Raw genomic sequence first — 20,340 nt, 5'->3', positions numbered from 1 at the left:
TGGCTTACTGGTATCAGGGCTTAACGGGAAACTTAGATAGACTCTTCGGCACCTGGAACTTGATTTAGCTTCTTGAAAGCTCCCAGAACTTGTCCCCAAAGTGGGGGGAGGACAGTGGAAACAAAAGCAGGACCCGGGACCACAGGTTCAAGTTTAGTTATGGCTTGGTAAGTTCCTGTAGTGGAAAAGATCTAATAGTGGATTGTGAAATGGCTACCATAGGTTGTAGCTGGCTAACTACCAGTTAGCCAGCTACCAGTCAGCAAGACAGCAAGCTAGATCACTTGTCAGACATTAAATTGGTAATAATCAATGTTCTGGAACAAAGTTTCACTTTGAAGCTCACTTAAGTTGAATTCGATGTAAAAGCATCTGGTGGATTTATTTTGTCTCTGCAAGTAAATCTACTGATAATGGTGATTCCAAAGAAAATAACTGTTAATTCTTCAATATTTTGTAGATTTTACATGCTATCAGGGCCCCTAATTGAGTTTATTATTTTATTTACTTTTTACCATGACATACACGAAGATAAGCGGCTGTGCTGTGAGCGGCATTGTTGACATACTTTAGGGCACACTTTATATGTACCTGTAAGATTTAAAAAGTGGCAAATTAGGACCGAATCATCGGAATTTTTAACTTGAGAACCTCTGATTTTGCACAGAGCAACCATAACAAACATGGTGATGCAGGTGGAGATTATTGTTAGTACTAAGATCAAGAAAAATGGCAGTGGCAACAACCTATGTTGGTTTCTCTTTAAAACTCAAAAATAAGTCACTGTGGTTTGTTCTTTTCCTGACTTTACTTCAAGTCCTGATATACTGCCTGGTTACTGCTGATGTGCCTAATTACATCTTGCAGACAGCTAGGGTTAATTTATGAGGACATGCTCCAAAGAGGCACAGGATCATGCACAGAATCATAAGTCCTACCCAATGTGCAGGCATCAGTACTGTGTCAGTAACAAAGTGGAGTGAAACATCTGAAGGTGATTTGTTTTCTGGGGGGGTTTTGGGTTTGTTTTGTTGTTGGGTTTTTTTTTAGCGTCTAAGAGGTAACCTCTGGTGTCTTGGTGTCGTGCAGCTTGAATGTACATAAAAGGCCTCTGATGTTTCATGCTTTAAAACTGTCTGTCAGCTTTAAATTATTTTAAATTGGTTTCACATATGCAGCCAGACTGTCCTGTTTGCATTTAGAACACCAACACCTACCCTTTCCTGCTCCATCTCGGGTAAAGGCCATATTGTTCTATCAAAGACTATATAAAGCCACGAGAGAGCAGCCAAATAACAAAGGAATGCACTGCCAAGTCAGTTACACAGTGTAAAGTTGTCTTGTTTTTAATTGTAGTCTTTTGCACGCAGGATTCACGGCGCTATTTTAAATTTAGGATAATTACATGGATACAGTGGATTTTCTGTGTATGTCGTATATGCTGCACTGTCATAGACACAGAAGACGGAAATAGTAGTTTTCAGAAAATGAGATACCACCATCTACCTTCTTACAAGAAGCCTGGGTTTCCAAAATCTCAAATTGCCTTGGCTCTGGCAGATTTTGGTCACTTGTTTTGAAAATGACAGGGATTTTTGAGTCTGCTCGAGAAGAAGTGAGTCATTAAGATGGGCATTTCTTGCAATGTGTGGTGTCTTTACTTTTCTCCATAAAGTTTAGAAACACACAAGAGCAAAAAAGGGTTAAGGCTTGAATGTGGTATGTTATGTTTTATAGGATCTTCTCCCATACATCCCCCTGGAAACAAAACCCCGGAGTACTTATTTATGTGTCGCCAGTAACATTTAGGTGAGTTGATGGTTATCAGGTAACTAGTTGTAGTTATTGGATGACAAGCAGAACCTAGGACTACCATCTGGGCCTTGGGGCAGCTGCGATTTTCCCTGTACTGCAAAGGTATCCGCACCTCATAGCTTCCTTGTCTGGGCTTGACTGGCCGCCGTGACAGTCATAAAAAATTAACCGCCTAGCACTCCAACTTCATTGGAACACCTGCAGTGCACTAAACAAATTTGCTCCGGGGCTTTTTTTGGAAATAACTTGGACATGGCCGTGGAAGTCTTGAGGGTGGAAAGTCAGCTCATCATCTGTTCAGTGCCTAAAAATTTCATGAAGACTTGTGGATGTACCATTATCTATTTTAAAAACAGGATAAAACAGCCACAATTTCCTTAAGACCATCTGCCCTTAGTACCGATATCCTCAAGTCATTTGATTTACAGGGTTGCTCTTTTACTGTTGAAAATTCTCAATAAGACCTCCTCGCTGTAGAATTCTATTGTTTTACTGAAGTCTGTGTGCTGCCATGTGGTAGCAAAATAGTTTTTAGCCATGCTAACGGAACTTGGTACACCCATATATCTTGACAAATAATAGACTGGATTGTTATGAACTTTAGTGAAGACCATCTTTCATCTAGAGCCACCATAAGGTCATGCAGGTCAGAGATATCAGCAATTTCTAACAGTGACAATATCTCCCACTTGGGGAAAAGAACGACAGAAGTCTCCACTGACCACTGGCAAACTGGCTGCAAAATCAACATTGCTTGGCAGTTACTACAAAATAAAATTCGGTATCAACACTAAAGCAGTCAATTTAGCTAATTTCAAAGGAGCTACATGCTGTTTGTTTCTGTCTGGTTTCACGTATTAATGAAACGCTGCCAATGCATGACAAAACAAATGTAGCTAATTACAGTAATTTAAATGATGTGACTGCAAGGCTAGCAGCGAGGGTAACCATCTGGGAATAATCCTTGGAAAAATTGACTTGTCCTGTCCTTCCCTACACTGCACAATAGGTCATCATGATAAACTTGATGTTAACCATGTCATTGTAAGCATGTTAGGATGCTAACGTTAGAATTAACTTAAAGCAGCACTGTGCAGCCTCATGGGGCTGCTAGCCCGGTTGTAGACTTTCTGTTAGTCTTGTTTTTTTATTCTCATTCTGCAAAATCCTGGTTTTCATTGAACAAAACTTTACTGGTATCCACTGACTGAAACAAAGGACAAGCCATGTGAAAGAGTGTAGATTCTAAAGCACTTGCAGCAGAGAGTGCTGCTTACCCAGAAGCTCCACATGTCAGTGCATAGCGTCTGGTTTTCTGAAGTTTTGTAATCGTCAGTCTCTGTAGAGAGATATTTGCATTTACAGCTATTTAAATGCAGGTGTGCTGGAAGCTGCAACTGGATACCAAATATATCCAAGTAACATTTAAGTGAGCCAACTAATGTGTCATTCCACAAATGCACATCAGACCCTTAGAGCACTGTGTCTCTGAACAGGATCAGGAAAATTTATCTCACATCTGCATACATTCTTCTGAGACTCAATAGACACTACACCACCCACATGCCTCTGCTTTTGCACTAACACCAAAAGGATTAGGCTTTCCCTTGTACAGTGTGTCTCTCAGTAAAGCTGCTCTTTGGCAGGAGAGGCCAAGGAGGTGGGGAGGGGGCCCCAGTTTTCCCAGTGGGACCTAAACAGAGAGCTCCGTTTATGGCCTTGAAGGGAGGAACACACATCAGCCTTTCTATATTTTGCATTTCCTTAGGCCTTGGTCGTGTAAGAGCAGGGAGGAATGCTGCAGAGTTAAACCAACAGGACTGTTCCTTCCTTTGAATAGTCCTTAGGTAGGGTTGGCGAATCTTCTCAGTGGAGGAATTTTAGCTAACAGCTGAGACAGTGTTTGCTTAAAATAACACATGGTTTGAGTCCAAAGCGTTAGAAGTTGTGTGTGTCTTTGTAGCAATTTCTTTAACTTCATGGGACACTACATTTCTTCTCCAAGTGGCAAAAATATAGGCCTGTCTTTTTTCCAAGTTCTTCACAGTGCACACAATCCCATTTTTTGCCTCCTCTATTATGCAGCTGTTAAGCTAATTCCCTGCCATTTTCATCTGGTTCTTTGTTTAATACCTCATTTAAATGTAGACTGCAAATTTCCCTACTTGCTAAGTGATGCCACATTAGCAGGGGAGTGATGACACACAATGCACTCTTTCAGTGTCCGATCTCAGCTTGTTGCTGAAACACTCACAGTCTGCCAGGCATTTGTCAGTTCCTAAATTATTTCAGACGTCACCTCTGCTGACTGGTGTTTCATTTTAGGAAAAAGATGGCTTTGGGAGTTGTCCTGTTGGAAATGGGCTCCTGAGTTGCTGGTAGTTTCCATAAGGAAGTGGTTATGTGTTTAGAAAACAGGTCGGATAAATCGGTGTACTGTAGCTCCCCTCACCTTGGTAACTCTAGGCAAAGGAAAAAAACTCTCATGCAGCTGCATCCAGCAGCATCTCTGAATCTGTTCATTCCAGTAATAAGGCATAATTTGGCTTCTTAGCAGAGGCGAGTACGCTAAGCAAGAGGCAAGTGCTGTGAGAATTAGCTCTAATTACTGAACTTGACTCTTTGTACACACAGTCAAATGAGCTGCTGTTGGGCAGCAAAAGATGTTTTATCTGTTATCATAATAAATATGTCATCTTGGCACCTTCCAAATATTTTATTAATTATGTTTGCCAAAAATCATTATAACACAAATCCACTTGTCTCTGACATTGATTGAGGAGTAATACCAAGTCCACCCACCTTTAAAAAAGCGACGTAATCATAATTGCCACCATTAGTGTTATTCTTGCCAGGAAAAAGTAACTCTGTGCAAATTTTTCCTGTAGAGTTCAACTTTGTTATAATTTTCGACCCACAAATTTTTGCTGTTGAACAGTAGCAAACCGTCTTGACAGTGCTGACCTGTGAGGGGACAGAGAACCAGAAATTCCAAAATGGAGGAAGCTATTGTAGCTTATCAGTTGTGTTGCACCATTCACGTTTATTTAACATCCTCTTTTGGAGTAAAAACTTAAGAGGAATGGTTTGAAGACCTTCATGAGACAGTCTTTGATGGTAGAAATATGTCTTTTCAGTGAACACTGTGAATATTGTCCAGTTAGCAACTGAGCCAAGTAAACAAGTTTGCTAACTAGCTCACTAGCTCTGAGAGCTTTTCCCTCTTCAAAAACTTTTTATTAAATTAAATGGTGTACAATGAACAAAATGTCAGAGGAAAAAAAACAGAATGGTAAAGAGAAAATAGAGTGAAGCTCCAGGAGTGATTGTGACTAACTATCGCTAGCTTGGCCGGATAGCGTGTTAGCCGTTAGCTTGCCAGCCACAGAAGTTCACCCACTAGCCTTGTTTGTACAGTGACTGCGTCAGCAAACTTTTAGAATCAAATATTTCAGTAAGATGTGTGGATTAATTTCACCTTTTTCTGGTTTGACCAGGTCTTTACCGTAATATACCACGTTTGTAAAATCGTTTCTTACCTTCCAGAGCGTTATGTTAATTCAGTACACTATGACCCCATTTACACTTACTCACTTCATGCTTCATGTGTTGGTTCGGTCCTCAAAAAGCTAAGTGTAAATGCATCCAAAAAACCTTTGCAAAATACTAAAATCAAATTCTAGCCAGATATTGAAAAGGTGTAAATGCATTCAGGTTTTCAAGGGGGAGCACTGTGATCAAGAGGCTGTGATGATGAGAAAACGCTTGGAAACTCTGTTGGTTTAAGGAAACTCCAAAATTTTTGACAACTGAAATTTTACTGAAAAGAACTGAATTCAGCAGTGGTGTCAGGAACTAAACCTAATGCGACTTGTGCTTTTCATGCATAAAGCAAATGTCAGTTCAAGAGCTATCTCAGCTGTCAGAGTTTCCGTTTAAGATGATCAGTATATTGGATCTGTAGTCAGTTTGTAATTTAATGAAATCATTGGTACGGTTTTTGATAACTTAGTATGAAATTTCACCTTTAAGATCTACATTGTTTCTTTCATATGCTCAATTATATTATTGGTAATAACTACAAATCCAGTACTGTACATGTCTTGTTGGCTGTCCCCACCATGAGTGTGTCAGTGGGTTTAGAGCTTATAAGCTCCTTGGCACCCATGACTGGCATGGTCACACCACAGTGAGGAAAAAGGCACATACACAGAAACATGGTCGATATTTAAGTCTTCCTGTCATCTGAATATTGTGGCGAATGTGCCTCCAGTCTGTTGGTCCTGTATAGTTAATGCTTTTGTGTCACTGCACCAATCTCTAGAAATGTTTTGGCTGCTGAATTAATGCTGTTAATTAGCATCAAATTCCATTTATTTGTAAATGCTGTTGCAGTTGCAGACAAATGACAAATGTTTTTACTGCAATATTGGACCTTAACAACTGCATAAAGTAGACGATTTGGATTATTTAATAAGGTTACAAAACATACTTAAGTTAATGGGATTTTTTACATTAGTGTCAATGAAAACACTGACTCAGCTTTATGTTGCGTAGCTGAGTCCCACCTTGTAGTCTGTTTGCAGATGTTTACTCCAACAGTAACTGGCCTTTTCTCTGAGAGGAAATGGGTGTTACTTTATTGGTTATGCATTGGCAAAGCACGTCTCAGGGCCTTGTGCCTTTTAACTTCCTATAAATTTTGCCTTAAGCTAGTGATTTTAATGCAAACCCAAATACTGATGTGCATATACATACAAGCATTTCTGCCTGTCTGTTCCAGAGCCACATGTTGATCTATGAACCCAGGTACTGAGCATGGCAAGAACGTATCAAGTGTCATTGACTTAAGGTGCCATGCAACTGTCCAGTAATACAGATAGAACAGAACAAAAAAGTTTTGATTTCAGGAAAATGAATCCTATTCAATTTAAGTGGCAGGAATATACCTGGAGGAGTGTCAGGGAATTTCCTGAATGTGTCTTGTTTTTATTGGGTTATCTCTTATTACTTCATTATTTTGAGAAGTATTGCTTTTAATGAACAGATATGCAGATAAGAAAACATAGTCAGGTGATCTGCGGTTGAAACTGTTTTATTAGATTATACATTCTCTATCTTTTCTTTTGTTGAAATCTTTGAATCTTATCATAAATAGGGGGATTCTGTGACTGTAGGCAAGCTCTAATGTGTTTAAAATGATTAATAACTGCAGAGGTTGGTTAGTTTCTTACATATTGGTCACATTAACAAATTGGCAGTGTCATCAGTCTCAATGCAATAGTGCAATAAGCAAACAACTGAAAGAAGTTGGTGAAAGAAGGGAACTGGCCAAGCATCTTTTGACTAATGATGTAATTAACATGTCTCTGTCTGTTCAGTATGAAGGTACAGTACAGCCACCAGCTGATAAGTTTAGTTTAGCAAAAAAACAGAACTCTGAAACATTACAGTACTCATACGACTTAAACAAACAAGATATAACATGTTAGTAAGTGAGCATCGGAGATGCTGGTAGGCAGAGTTTGTTACCTTCAGACAGAGCCAGGTTCACTGCTTTCCCCTGCTTCCATTCCTTAGGCTAAGCTAAGCTAACTGGCTGTTGGCTTGTAGAATATTTGGTTGTATGTGTGTATGTATTTAAATTATTATAGATATATTTTTTTATAAGGTACCATGTAGCATGTTAAAAACAATTATTACCACGTGATGTACTAGGGTTACCTAAAGCCTGTTTCCATCCCTGGGGAAAAAAGAAATAACGTGCACAAAATTGGGGCATACAACACTAAAAGAAATAGACATATGGACACTAGAACAAACATAGTTTGCATATGCAGTACCTTAAAGGTTTGAGTGTTATCTGAATTTAAAAGCCAAATGCATCCACAAGGCTACAACATGTGGTTCAGATCCCCTGGAAGTCAACTCAGGGTCCTATGTGTGTTGATTTGAATATCAGAGACAATATGAGAAAAGCAAGAAATGGAATTAATTACTCCTCTGGGCCACAAAACACATATATCTGTCAGATAAATATGAATGTACAGCCAGGGGACGGTTATTTTAGCTTAGCTTTAAGACTCCAGGGAGTCACTGCTCCTGGCCAAGAAATTGTCTGCCAAATAACTCCCTGTAGATCCACAAATTGGTTTTCTTACACTTTGGGTTTTCTACAGATTAAACAATAAAATATAATGTGATAATTAGTGAGCTTAAGAGGTGGTGGCAGGTGGACTTTGTTTCAGAGCCAGGTTAGCTGTTTCCCCCTTTTTCCAGTCTCTGTGCTAATCTAAGATTAGCTACAGCCAGGAGATGCTTATCTGTTGATATGGCAGATATCATCTAACTTTAGCTTAAAAAACAAGCGTATTTCACTCATTTCTTTTCTATTCTGTTCTGCTGAGTGACAGTGCTAACAAAACAAGAATTTTACCAGTAACATTTCTTTTTTTTCCCAGCAGTCAGTTACCAGCATTACATGGAAAGTTATTTCAAAACTATAAGATGGTTGTAGATGTCACATTTTGTTTCAAACTAAACTTAAGATGAAGCTAATTTTGGCAGGTTTAAGTTGGAGTGAATTTGCCACCTCGCTTGATTTTTCCAAGCTGCAGTTCCGCATTGCCTCTAAGAATCCCCCTGACTCACTGTATTTACCCAAATTAAACTCTGGGTTCAGGTAGTGAAACTGTGTACTGACCCTGTTAAGGTGTGTATTCCGATTCTGGCGCGAAAACTCATTTCTGCATAGTTGAAAGCTTGTACGCAGCAATGCTTCTCAGTATACCCAGACCTTATCTAGATCCCTTGGCTTCTCTTTCTGCTACTCTTCAACCCACAGAATCTGACAAAAGTAACTTTTTAAATACAGAAAATTGTATGTTCCGGACTGCCAAAACCTTTTTTTATCTACCATTACAAGAGCACTGGAGCAGATAAAGTTGCGGCAAACCAATGAAATTCGCATTATTGTTCCCATGCAACAGTTTTTGTCCTTGGTGTTACTGCAGTTTGCTGTTTTACAGTTTCAACTGTTTTACAGGTATTCTTCTCTACTGTTAAAGTGGTACACCACTTTAACACTAAACTATAAAAATAGATTTGACATTGACAAGGATCAAAGGCTGTGGTCAGTTGGATTCTAGCCTTCGCTGTGCAAGGTTATATTTAATCCCTCACAATTAAATGGAAAACATATGTTAAAAGGACAACTGCTGGACACTTAACTGTCATCGTGAAAAACAAGTTGTTATGAAGTTTTTAAAAATAAAAAACTAAATCCTTGTCTTTTAACATGTTTTCCATTTCATTATGACACAATAAATGCATAAATAAATAGGAAATACATGTAGCAACGTTTTATCGCATTTCGCTTTATTTCTTCATTGGATTTGTTTTTATTTAGGCATTTTAAAGCTCCCATACATGACCTGGCTTCACGGTGCAAAAAAGGTAGCATAACTGACATCTCTACTGTTCATCCATATGCTCATTACGTTCCAATCATAGTTTTGCTAAAACATGGCTAAATGAACAACTTACAAACCCACAGTTAGATACTCACTTTAAGAGGATTTGCAAAGAACGATTCTATGTCTTTTCTAAAGCTGTATTTACTATATTTTGCATGATGGTCAATGGAGCCAGTTTCTGCTTGCGGATTTAGAACATAATTATTAGTATTTGTTAACCTTTAAATGTTTGTCTTTCCTCAGCTTCGGAGCCGGACGGTGAAAGAAGCAGCGGGCAGAAGTCGAGGAGAAGTCCTCTACAGATGCTTTATGATGGTGACCAGGTCAGTTCTCTATAACCACAATCCCCTTAACTTCCCTACAAACAGTCTGTAATCTCACTCCCTATTAAGGCCAAGCCTAGACTCTTTCTGCACATGTTAATATTTATTTGTAAGTATTTATTCAGGCTTACTCGTGCATTTTTGCTCAAAACATGCACATGTTTTTTTTTCAATTTGAGCTCTGACTGATACAGTCAGACAAGCAGCCTTGGCAAAGGTAATGATGGATGGTCAATTTATGATCCTGATTCCTTGTGTATTCCTGGCACTGAAGACTGGTATGTTCGGACAGTGCAGGGAAAGGCCAAGACAGTAAGTAAAGTAGGGGTCTGAATTTAAGATTTTATAAGAAAATTCTATGTAAGAGTGGCATGAGACTGGATTATGATAGAAGGTTTAACCACTGAGGAGAAATTCTGTGAGTAGTGACAGAAGAAGAAACAATATGTGAATGACAGTAAAAGGCCAAGGTAAGTCTGGAAAACGTCCTGTGCAGGTGTAACATGCTACTGCTGAAGGAAGCTGGAGCCATATGAATAAACTTGAATTTAAAGCTAAAATATGTCTCAATATGTTTCGTGTTTGCAAACAGTCCAGGGTGCACACGCAGCAGGGTGGTAAAAAATGTCATACTTGCTTAAATAGGGATATTACCAGCACGTAGAAATTAAGCCACTTACTGGAAACCAGTCAAAAGGTTGTTGAAACTTAAATTTGTGCGCAGTCCCGTCCTTGCATTTTCACAACACATACCTGTCTTGTCTTTTTGGCCGAGGCTAGCTAACATGGCATGTGGAATTCCAGTGAGAAACGTCAGCTAGTAGCAATGATGATGCTAACCGAGACTACATAAAGTTGGCCCTATTGGTAGTGTCCCAAAACATCATACTGGCAGCACAAGTTAAAGCAGAGAGGCACAAAAATAACTTTTCATAATGATCTACCAATAAGCTCTTAGTCCTTTTTGGTTTTTACCCCTCGTGCGCAAACATATCACCAATGATGTTACTCGGAAACCCGCCTTCATAAATGTCATGTCAGTCTTTTACGGTCACAGATGTTGTCTACAAAAGCATAAGATTTATCTTAAATGGACAATAATGATTTAAAAAAAAAAAAAAAAAAAAAAAATCAGGGTTGTACCTAGGCAGCAGCTAAATAGTTGTAGTCATACAGATTTTTATATGAACTTTTTACTGCTTAGTTAATACGTAGTGTGCGTGTGTTGTGTTATACAAACAAAATCTGCCTTAAATCCTGTTTTTCAGATTATATTTCACATATAACATACCATAGCAGCTTTATCAGAAGTTTCCTGTGGTGACAGAAATTGTGTAATTGCCATTGCGCTGATGTTGATGTTTTGAAACAGAGGCCAGATGATCTTTGCCCAGATATTATATAGGAGGTTGACAAATACTGCCACGAAAACTAACAAAACCCTGCTTTTGTAGCAGTGTTTTTAAAGCGGGCGTACAGTACATGTAGTTACTGTAAATTTAATGAAGTTTCCAAAGGTTTAAATTATTAAGTCTACATTGCATTCATGGTCGTGGTTTCTCAGCTGAACATTTCTACAGTGTGATCAACTCATGTGACTCACATGCCTTCAAAGCTTCAAAGCTAACAACTGGGGAAAAACTGGAACAAATGGAGACAATTTCTTTACTGTCAGCTGACAAACAAATTAGACAGCTATTTACTATCACCAGTGAGCGCATGTGTAGTTACAGTGTTGAGTTTATTTGTCTTATTATTATTATTATTTTTATTATTATGATTTTTATTATTATTATCATCATCATTATAATAATGCTGTTTTTGGGGGTTTTTACCCGGATGAGATCATCCTTTTTTGGTAGGAGGGTTCTGGCTTTAATTCTGGGTCCTGGTCTTTTCTTTGATGAGCTTGCATGTTCTCACCGTGATCCCATGGGGTCTCCTGGATGCTCTGGTTTCCTACTGCAGTACAAATGCACCACCGGTTGGTTGGAGACAGAAATTATGAGCATGTCCAGTGAACGATGACTATCGCCGATGGAGGCTGAAGTGGCCCTCCGGAGCAAATAAATAAATAACTAAAGTTAATTAATACTTGTATGATTGTTGCTGTTGTTGTTCTTGATCCTCCTATTAAACAAGTGATGACATCATTGTCTGAGCAGCTTTTGTAGGATCTATTTTTTGGGTAGAAATTAGCTCAAACCAGTAAAAGCTGTTATCAGTGAGGTCTGGGGATTACCCTGAGTAACCAGGACATTGTTTCTAGAAATACACATTTCTTGTGTGTTTTTCAAATGCAATTTTTCAATATTTCAAAACCCATTGCCCAGAATTCCATTACTGTCTGTTTTTTATTTAGGTGAAGAAGTTTAAGCAGTAGTTTCAGCAGCAAGTATCTCACAACCTCCTTTTGAAAAAGCTGAAAAATTAAACTATTTGCCTGGTTAGATACCACGATGTGGAATCTGGGTGAAGTGGACCTTGAAGATTCGGCGAAATTTTCAGTAATTATATGGTGCAGCATCCAAACTCTGCACTATGGAAACAATTATTTTTCTTGTTTCATCCCATTGTATCAGATCATGCAGATTATGGTTGTTGAACCATGAAAGAAGCTAATTGCTGAGTGTAGTTAGCTAAAATTAGTGTGGCTTTTAATGAATCTTAATTTATTGTGCTGCGCAGCATTTACATGACGGTGCTCTCGAGAGACTGGGAGACAAAGCAGCAGCCAACTACGCAGCTGAATCACTGTGATTAAAATGTCCAGTAACCAGTTCTGACGCATTCTAACTAAGAATTTTGTTAAAGCTCAGAGTAACTCATGTTTGTATGAATGGAAAAGTCATATTGGGTTAAATACAGTTATATTAATAGCCTTTTCAGTAGAATATATGCATTTTTAACAGAGTTGGAAGGGTAGATCTTCTTTGGTCAAGACTGAAACATCTCAGCACTACTGCCAGCATTATCATTAGCGTGTTAGCATGCCGATGTGAGCATTCAGCTCACACCGCTGCTGTGTGTAAGTACAGCCTCCCAGAGCTAGTAGCTTGACTGTAGACTCTTAGGGCCAGATGCACGAAGAAAGTGGCGCTTTGCAATTGTGTGCTGCAGTTTCCACTGAGTCTGAGAGGTCTGTGTGTATTCAGCGTCGGCTCCTGGACTGTGCCTGGAACTGCCCTGCGGATGCACTGTGCAGGGGAAGGAGAGCTCACCTGTGAAGGAGAGCTCATAAGTACGGTTGAGGCAGAGGTGGGATTTATTGGACAATTTATGGAGACGATGTAGTTCTGCGGCTACGCTCCCTAGAAGTGGGTGCCCAGCTAAGATGACTCCAAAAGCTCAAGACAGGCTAGAGAAGTTTCACCGCAGAACAGTCGCATATAGCGTGATCAAAGAAAATCCACCAGAATACTTAATCGTTCTCTGTCCCCTCTTTGGGGGGAAAAATGCATCACATCAGTTTTTCAGGTGCAAAAACCTCTGTGAATACGGCCCTTAGTCTCGTTTCTCAAATTGAGCCACTGGCCCCTAAAATGTCTGTATACGTTATGTTCAAGCCCCCATGTCTGAACCCATGTAGGAGTAGGCAGACATATGGGAAAAAGAATAAAAGCATGTATTTTCTGCTATCACAATCTGTCCAATTAAATAATCTGTTTTGCACCAGCCCTCATAAACTTATCTCAGTTGAACTTGAAGGAAAGTACCTCCTTTTCTGAGTTAGTGGCTGATAAACAAATCACTCCTGATCTTTGTGATGTCTTCGATTGTTGTGATATTTTTCATGTCAAGTACAGCTGCTTTGATGTTTTATCCAGCAGAGAAAAAGGTCAGCAATTCTGTTGAATTACACCAGTGACATTTATTGGGGGAGATTAATGGGTTTGTACGGGCAGTATCAGACTGGAGACAATCAAGAGCTCATACCTCCGCTTACTCCTACAGTAACACTGAAGGCACACAAGACAATGGATTAACAAGTGACCTCAGTATTGTACCATACAGTAGCATACAGTGTAAGTCTATGTAGACCATTTAGGGGATGCTAGTGCTATCACAATTTGTCTTGGCTCAAGCAATGGCAATGTTGGTCTGTCGCTCAGTCCACCACTTTGGTCCAGACTGAAATATCTCAACAACTATTCGTTGCAATGTCAGAAAATTTTGCACAGAGATTCATTGTCCCAAAAGGATGAATCCTACTTTTTTTTTTGGTGATCCCATGACTTTTCCTCTAGCCCCACCATGAGGATGACATTTAGTTTATGACAATTTGGATTCAGCCTGAAAACTGTTCATGTCCAAACACTACAAATATGGCAGAACTTCCTCACATACCAGTCTGTTCTTCTTAATCAGACTGATAACGTTAATATTGCATATCTGAAACTGTCGACATAAATATTAGATGCCTTTATCAAAGACTGAGATATAGGTTCCATACTTCCATCAAACCATCAAAAATAATGTCTCTTTAATGAACAGTAGAGCTGCGGGCTTCTAAATAACCAATTTAATTACTTTATTAATTGTATTCCTCCTCCCAGCTATGATTATACCTTGATTGTAAAACTGTATGTTTGATCCAAATTATTTTTTCCGCTAATCATGTCTAGCGATGGGCTTGTTTTATTAATCGACCTCCACACACTTGAGGCACAGGCACTTGGGCACTATGGCAATTACCGGAAATACGTCACGCAAGTAGCCATGTGACTACTCACTAATAGTGCAAGTGTGGGTATTGGGACGGACCCATTATACCTGCCAAGCATTAGCACGTTAGCATTTTCACTTTGAGCATGTTTGCATGCTGTTGTTAGCATGTAGCTGAAAGCACTACAGCCTAACAGAGCTGCTAGCAGGACTGTCTTAGGGTAGAGTTATACGCCAAAAGTAGTTGTTCGCACGACAAGTTGTCCCACCAATCAAAGGTTTGAGCTATTCTAGTCCAAAAGTGGAGTGAAAAGCCAGTTGTTCCATAGAGGGAGAAGATGCAATATTGTTCAAATATGGGGATAATGGCACAAATTTTCAGACATTCTCTCCTGGAAGGTATTTATAGTGTTGTACTCAGTTGTTCACATGAAAGGGTCAAAAATAGTTGCATAAATGAAAAAGAGCTAGAGAGAGAGAAGTGGGTATGAATGTCGGATCGTTGGAAATTTACGGAAATGGTCGGACACAGACCCCCCCCCCTCCAATCCGACGTTGGAAAGGTGAGGGAAGTTAATCGACTGTCCAACTAGCACTTCTGACAGAGTATACAGGCACTTTTAGTCTTGTTGTGCTCTAACGGGGAAAGGTAGTTACCTTATCCTTTGGTGTTTGAGGCTCAATGCAGCAAATATAACTGTGATCACATGCCCACAAAAAAGGATCTTATTGCCAAAGCCAATGTTGAAATAATATTTTAAAGTTATCTGTGAGGTTGATAGTGTTGTTTATCCAAAAAAAAAAAAAAAAAATGGGTGGACTATAATGTGTTGACCAATTGCTTAACAGTAATAGTATGAAATGTGTTTGGTGTTTATATTTACACAGAGATCTGACCACATGCAGCGCTTTATTAGTTTCTCTACCCTGAATTTATCATTCCATTTCATTGGGTTCATCCAAATCTGCATTACTCACTGTAATAACAACAACAACAGCGTGACTGCAAAATGGGGTGCTGAGATACTTGGATTCAGAATTTCACTTTTCAGCCCCCTGCTGTGTTTTGGAACAAAATCGCATTGATACTGAATAGACAGATAACTCAGCATGCCTTTTAAAAAGTAGCGTGTCCGCACAAAATGACTGAATTTATTACAATGCTTTTGTTAAGGGATTTTGCCAATTAAAGGGGATTTTCTCTGATATACACCCCTGGGTGGGGCTTTAAATAGTCACTTTATCTCTTTATAAATCCACACAGCTTATTCATCGATGTAAATGTCGGAGCTCTACTCGGAGGCACAGTGCTATAAAAGCAGCTCTGTAACAGCTGTTTCCAGTTAAATCTCCTTGTGAGGAGAAGGAAGGTATAGATGCCAGAAAACAAACCAGCTCCAGCAGACATTATTTACTTTTAATTGCTTGTGATATTTTCTTTGTTCCATTCCACTTAAATGCTTCCCCAGCAGGAGGAAGCTACTCAGCCCTCAGGATGGAAACAGGCAGTGAATAGGGTTAATGCAAGATCAATATATTTATTTATATCCGTAAACATATATGAATGTTTTTGTGTTCCTTTGCTTATACATGTTGTGATGTGCAGCAGGTAATCAGATTAAAGGCTTAATGACAGAAGTGGAGGATAATGGCTTGATTTAATCTTTTGACCAGTGATCACTAGTTTTGAATTGACTGAGAAACAAAAGTCCATACACAGATGGAAATAAAGGGAAAATATACATACATTCATAAAAACTGTCAGTACTACTCATTTCAGATAAATGTAACACCTTGGTTGTTAAATTGAAATTTAAAGCTGCTTTTCTTTTTTTTTTGCTTGTTTGGGGCAGTAGAAAAAGCTGTAAATACAACACTGGCATATCATCACATGATAACCTTATTGGTTATGTTAGCAAGCAAGTGCCTGTTTACACATCTAGTTGAAAGAAAAAAATATTAACATTTATTTGGAGTCGTGTTTCTTGCCTCCTGATGGATTGAAGTCCAGATATTCACTCTCCTTTTAGCTTGGTTCCTGAGAGAAATGTCTGGTTCTTAGCTGCGAAATGGGTTCACCAACTAGCCACTAACTTTGTCTGTCTCTTGTTTGAGACAGACTGTTTGAGTGTTCAGCAAGTAAAGGACAATGGGTTTATTTAAGATAGCTGCTGGAGGAAACAGTGTTGAATGACACCTGAGCATGAACCCAAATTAGTGAATTCGTGGGCCATAGAACCTAAATAACGAGCTGAAAGACATTAAAACGCACCATAGAATTGAGGGGAATTGCAGAGTAAGGTGGAAATTGTGACCCCTTTCGCAATTCACATAATCATTTTATTCTTTGTCAATATAAAAATTTTGATTAGTGCAGTTTTAAACATTTTTGGATCAAGGGAGATAGCATATGACCCAAAAAAGTGGCTTGAAAAGCAAATAGCTTCTTCATCACAAATTGCAAGTGTAAATTGATTCACATTTGAAACTAATCCACTAAAGCAAGCAACTTTGTGCTCTAAAACATCCTTTTCATAATAAAGTTTTCTTTAATGAGTTCTTTTTGAGTGGGATTTATCAATTTAGTTACTTAGTGAATCTTAGCTTTAATATATAAGCGCAGCTTTTCGCAACATTTGACATGTGTGCATATTTCCCCGACACACGTAAGAAGACTTTGGTATTCTCTTTGAATGACATGTTTGTCTTGTGGTGCATCCTGGTGGCTATTTTAATCTCCTCCAGAAAACTGTACAAAATCATATGAAGAGATTAAAGTCGGAGGTGGAACGACAGTGTTGCATAAATACACTACACAAATTCCTGCTGAGAAGGGTGAGTGTTAGCTCTACACTCTTTGGTCAGTCTGGTGTATCCTTGATGTTCCAGCGTCTGCCAGTAAACAGAGAGCCACACATAGTGTCAGGCACTGAGTCAAACTGAGAGGCTCATGGCTCCGACCGCTGCAGTGGAGAGCCAGGCTGATTAAGTCAAAGGAGTAAATAAGGTGTTTGTGCCATGAGGAGGCCAAGATGAACTGGCTGACCCATGATTTTATTAAGGCTTTATGCAGATGGTAGGGGATGGACTGTGATTAAGACCTCCAGAGAGGTATCTGAGAATATACAGGGGGTCCAAAAGTCTGAGACCACTTTCCCATTCTCACACTCGGGGAACCTACAGAAGTGGCTTGGCTATCAGCAGAATGCGCAGGCTATCTGCTCCAGTTGGATAATTTTTATGCTATAGATTCTGGTATATTTTTCTCTCTTAGGCCCTCTAGGCCTAACTATTGTACCCACCAAGTTAACTGCGGAGATCTGGTAACACGACAACATTGCTAAAATGAAATCCAACTACGTAAGAAAAGCAAGGAGTCAGATTTAAACATGCCAACAGTTTTTCCACATTATTTAAACCATATTATTCTGAAGTAAAAACATCAATCTAGCTGAAAGCGTGCAGGAATTTAACAAGGGCTCAATTTATTATTTTCAGAGCATAAAATCACACAATTATTTTCTTAATCACTCCATTAAACGTTTGTTCTGTTAAACGCCAGAAAATAGGGAAAAATGCCCATCGCAGTTTCCCAGTGCTCAAACTCAGACCAACAGTCCCAAATCCAAAGATGTTAAATTTACAATGATATAAAACAATGAAAGGCAAGTTTTCCCCATTTGAGATGCTGGATTTAGAAAATGTTTGGCATTTCTGCTTGAAAAAGAGCTTAAATGATTAATCCATTGATAAAATAGTTGCAGATCATTTTTGCAATTGATAAACCGACTAGCCTAATCGTTTCTGGTTCAACACTTTTTGGGCGTAAAAATTCAAAATGTCAGATAGGGACCTTCATTGCATGGGGAAAGTTCGAAATAGGTTTGGTTAACCTGGCGGTTTGCTAACAACCTGTGTGTTAGACTGCTGGTGTTTTTGCCCCATCTAAACTTTCTTATAGTGATGTTGCTGCATTCTCAGATCTCAGGACAATGCTATTAATATGAATAATGGCCAAAACTAACCCAGTATTATTCTTTAAAAGTGGGCTAGTGCTTCAGGTTTAGTTAAATACAAATAGTCCTTCCTGTTTAATTTTTCTTTTCCTTCTCCCTGCAGATTGAATCAGCAGTACAGGCGATCCATCAGGGCCGACGGGAGCTGTTAGAGGAGGCCTGCCACTCCTACACCCGCAAACGCAGAGTCCTCATCCCCGAGGACCTGAAGCACGTCATTGTTGACGACCAGCATGGCTTGCTGTACTGCTACGTGCCCAAAGTGGCCTGCACCAACTGGAAGCGGGTGCTCATGGTTCTGACAGGCGTTGCAGGGTCCCACAGAGATCCACTGGCTATCCCCGCCAATGAGGCCCATGTCCCAGGAAACCTCCGTACCCTGTCGGAGTACTCCACCTCTCAGATTAACCAGCGTCTTCGCTCCTACCTGAAATTCATCTTCGTACGTGAGCCCTTTGAGCGGCTGGTGTCTGCATATCGCAACAAATTCACACGGAGCTACAACACAGCTTTTCATAAACGCTACGGCACAAAGATAGTGCGGCGGCACAGGCTAGACCCACAGCCGGAGGCTCTGGAGAGAGGAAATGATGTCTCCTTCGATGAGTTCGTCTATTACCTCGTGGATCCGGCCACTCAGCGAGAGGAACCCTTCAATGAGCACTGGGAGCGGGTGCACTCGCTGTGCCACCCGTGCCTCATCCACTACGACGTGGTGGGGAAATACGAGACGCTGGAGCAGGACTCCAGCTATGTGCTGCAGCTGGCCGGGGTGGAGGACCAGGTCAGCTTCCCTGCCTCGTCCAAGAGCACCAGGACTACAGGAGACATGGCAGCCCAGTTCTTCCAAAACATCAGCCCTTTTTACCAGAAGAAACTATACAACCTCTATCGTATGGACTTCCTGCTCTTCAACTATTCCATACCAGCCTACCTCAAGTTTAGATGAGGCTGGGATGTCACTCATCCACTGACTCCACTTGAAACTACGGAGTCTGGCAAAGTACAGTTTGTTTCTGAGATGTCTCCTTCTCTGTAGGCCTTATTACAGACACTACAAATACAGTTTTAAAAGAAAGAAGCACCATAAAAGCAATGAAACTTTATCCTTAGGAGAGCTTATTTTTACAGATAGAACATCAAGCTGAAGAACTTCTGAGCACACAGAGGACACAAGTAGGAGAGCACCTTCTCTCACAAGATTAAAAGTTCTGCCTAATGAAAGCAAATTATATTTTACTGTAAACAGTGATCCAGTGGATGTTGGTCACTGTCTCTGAATGTGTGAATGCCATTCAAATTTGGTTACATTTCATTTCACTTGTCTGCTGTTTCAAATGTGTAATTTGCACAAATGTAATCTCTACAAGGTGCAGTAACATAATGAAAGTATTAAAATCACATTTGGACAGTGCTTGTCTTCAAACATGTGTGCCTTTTAATTACGGGCCCTATTTTGACCCCAGCAGAAAATGACATTGACAATTTGTAACTGTGACTGTTTTTATTTTTTGTACTGTAGGAAGAGATTGTTGTGTAACTTTGATACTGTCTTAATTTATTGTTATTTCTGACTCTACAAAGTCATACAAACCAAAATAGATATATAGTTCTCTCACAATTTTCAAATAAATGCATTTCAGCAAGAATTTCTTTATTGCTTTGAATATTAGAGTTACTAATGTTTAGAAGTTGTGAAGGCAACGATCCGAATTCTTGACACACTCCCTGTACAGATATCCTTCAGAAAACAGCAGTCATGACTTATATATAAGTATTTTACTTAAACAAATCATGGCTGCAAAGATGTCATCCAGACGTTTTTACAAATGTGACGGCACTACAATGTCCAATCAAGTTTGATGTCACTGTGAAAATAAGATTATTACCATCTTTTGATGCTATTTTCAGATCACTAAAGACAATCGTCTTTCTAAAAGTACATATCAAACAATTGAAAAGGCCCCATACAGAGAGATGCTTACTAAATTATTAGTACACAAAAATAGCACAGAGAAACATCTGTATTGTCGATATCTGCAACAC

General features: G+C 39.4%; 1 protein-coding gene across 2 annotated transcripts in view; it reads left to right on the top strand.

The window, feature by feature from the left end:
• si:ch211-236h17.3 (carbohydrate sulfotransferase 11) overlaps positions 1–19,926 on the top strand; it is a 28,544-nt gene extending 8,618 nt beyond the window's left edge. For both annotated transcript variants that reach the window (XM_040158472.1, XM_040158471.1), the window contains 2 exons: positions 9,534–9,613; positions 18,398–19,926. In XM_040158472.1, the coding sequence (XP_040014406.1) occupies positions 9,593–9,613; positions 18,398–19,243 (867 nt within the window). In that variant the 5' untranslated portion in view covers positions 9,534–9,592 and the 3' untranslated portion in view covers positions 19,244–19,926. The remainder of the gene's footprint in view (positions 1–9,533; positions 9,614–18,397) is intronic.
• The last annotated feature ends 414 nt before the right edge of the window (positions 19,927–20,340 follow it).

The sequence above is a fragment of the Xiphias gladius genome, chromosome 21 (genome assembly GCF_016859285.1).
Source record: "Xiphias gladius isolate SHS-SW01 ecotype Sanya breed wild chromosome 21, ASM1685928v1, whole genome shotgun sequence".
Lineage (NCBI taxonomy): Eukaryota > Metazoa > Chordata > Actinopteri > Istiophoriformes > Xiphiidae > Xiphias > Xiphias gladius.
Note: the sequence above shows the minus strand (reverse complement) of the source record. Positions and strands in the feature narration are given on the sequence as shown.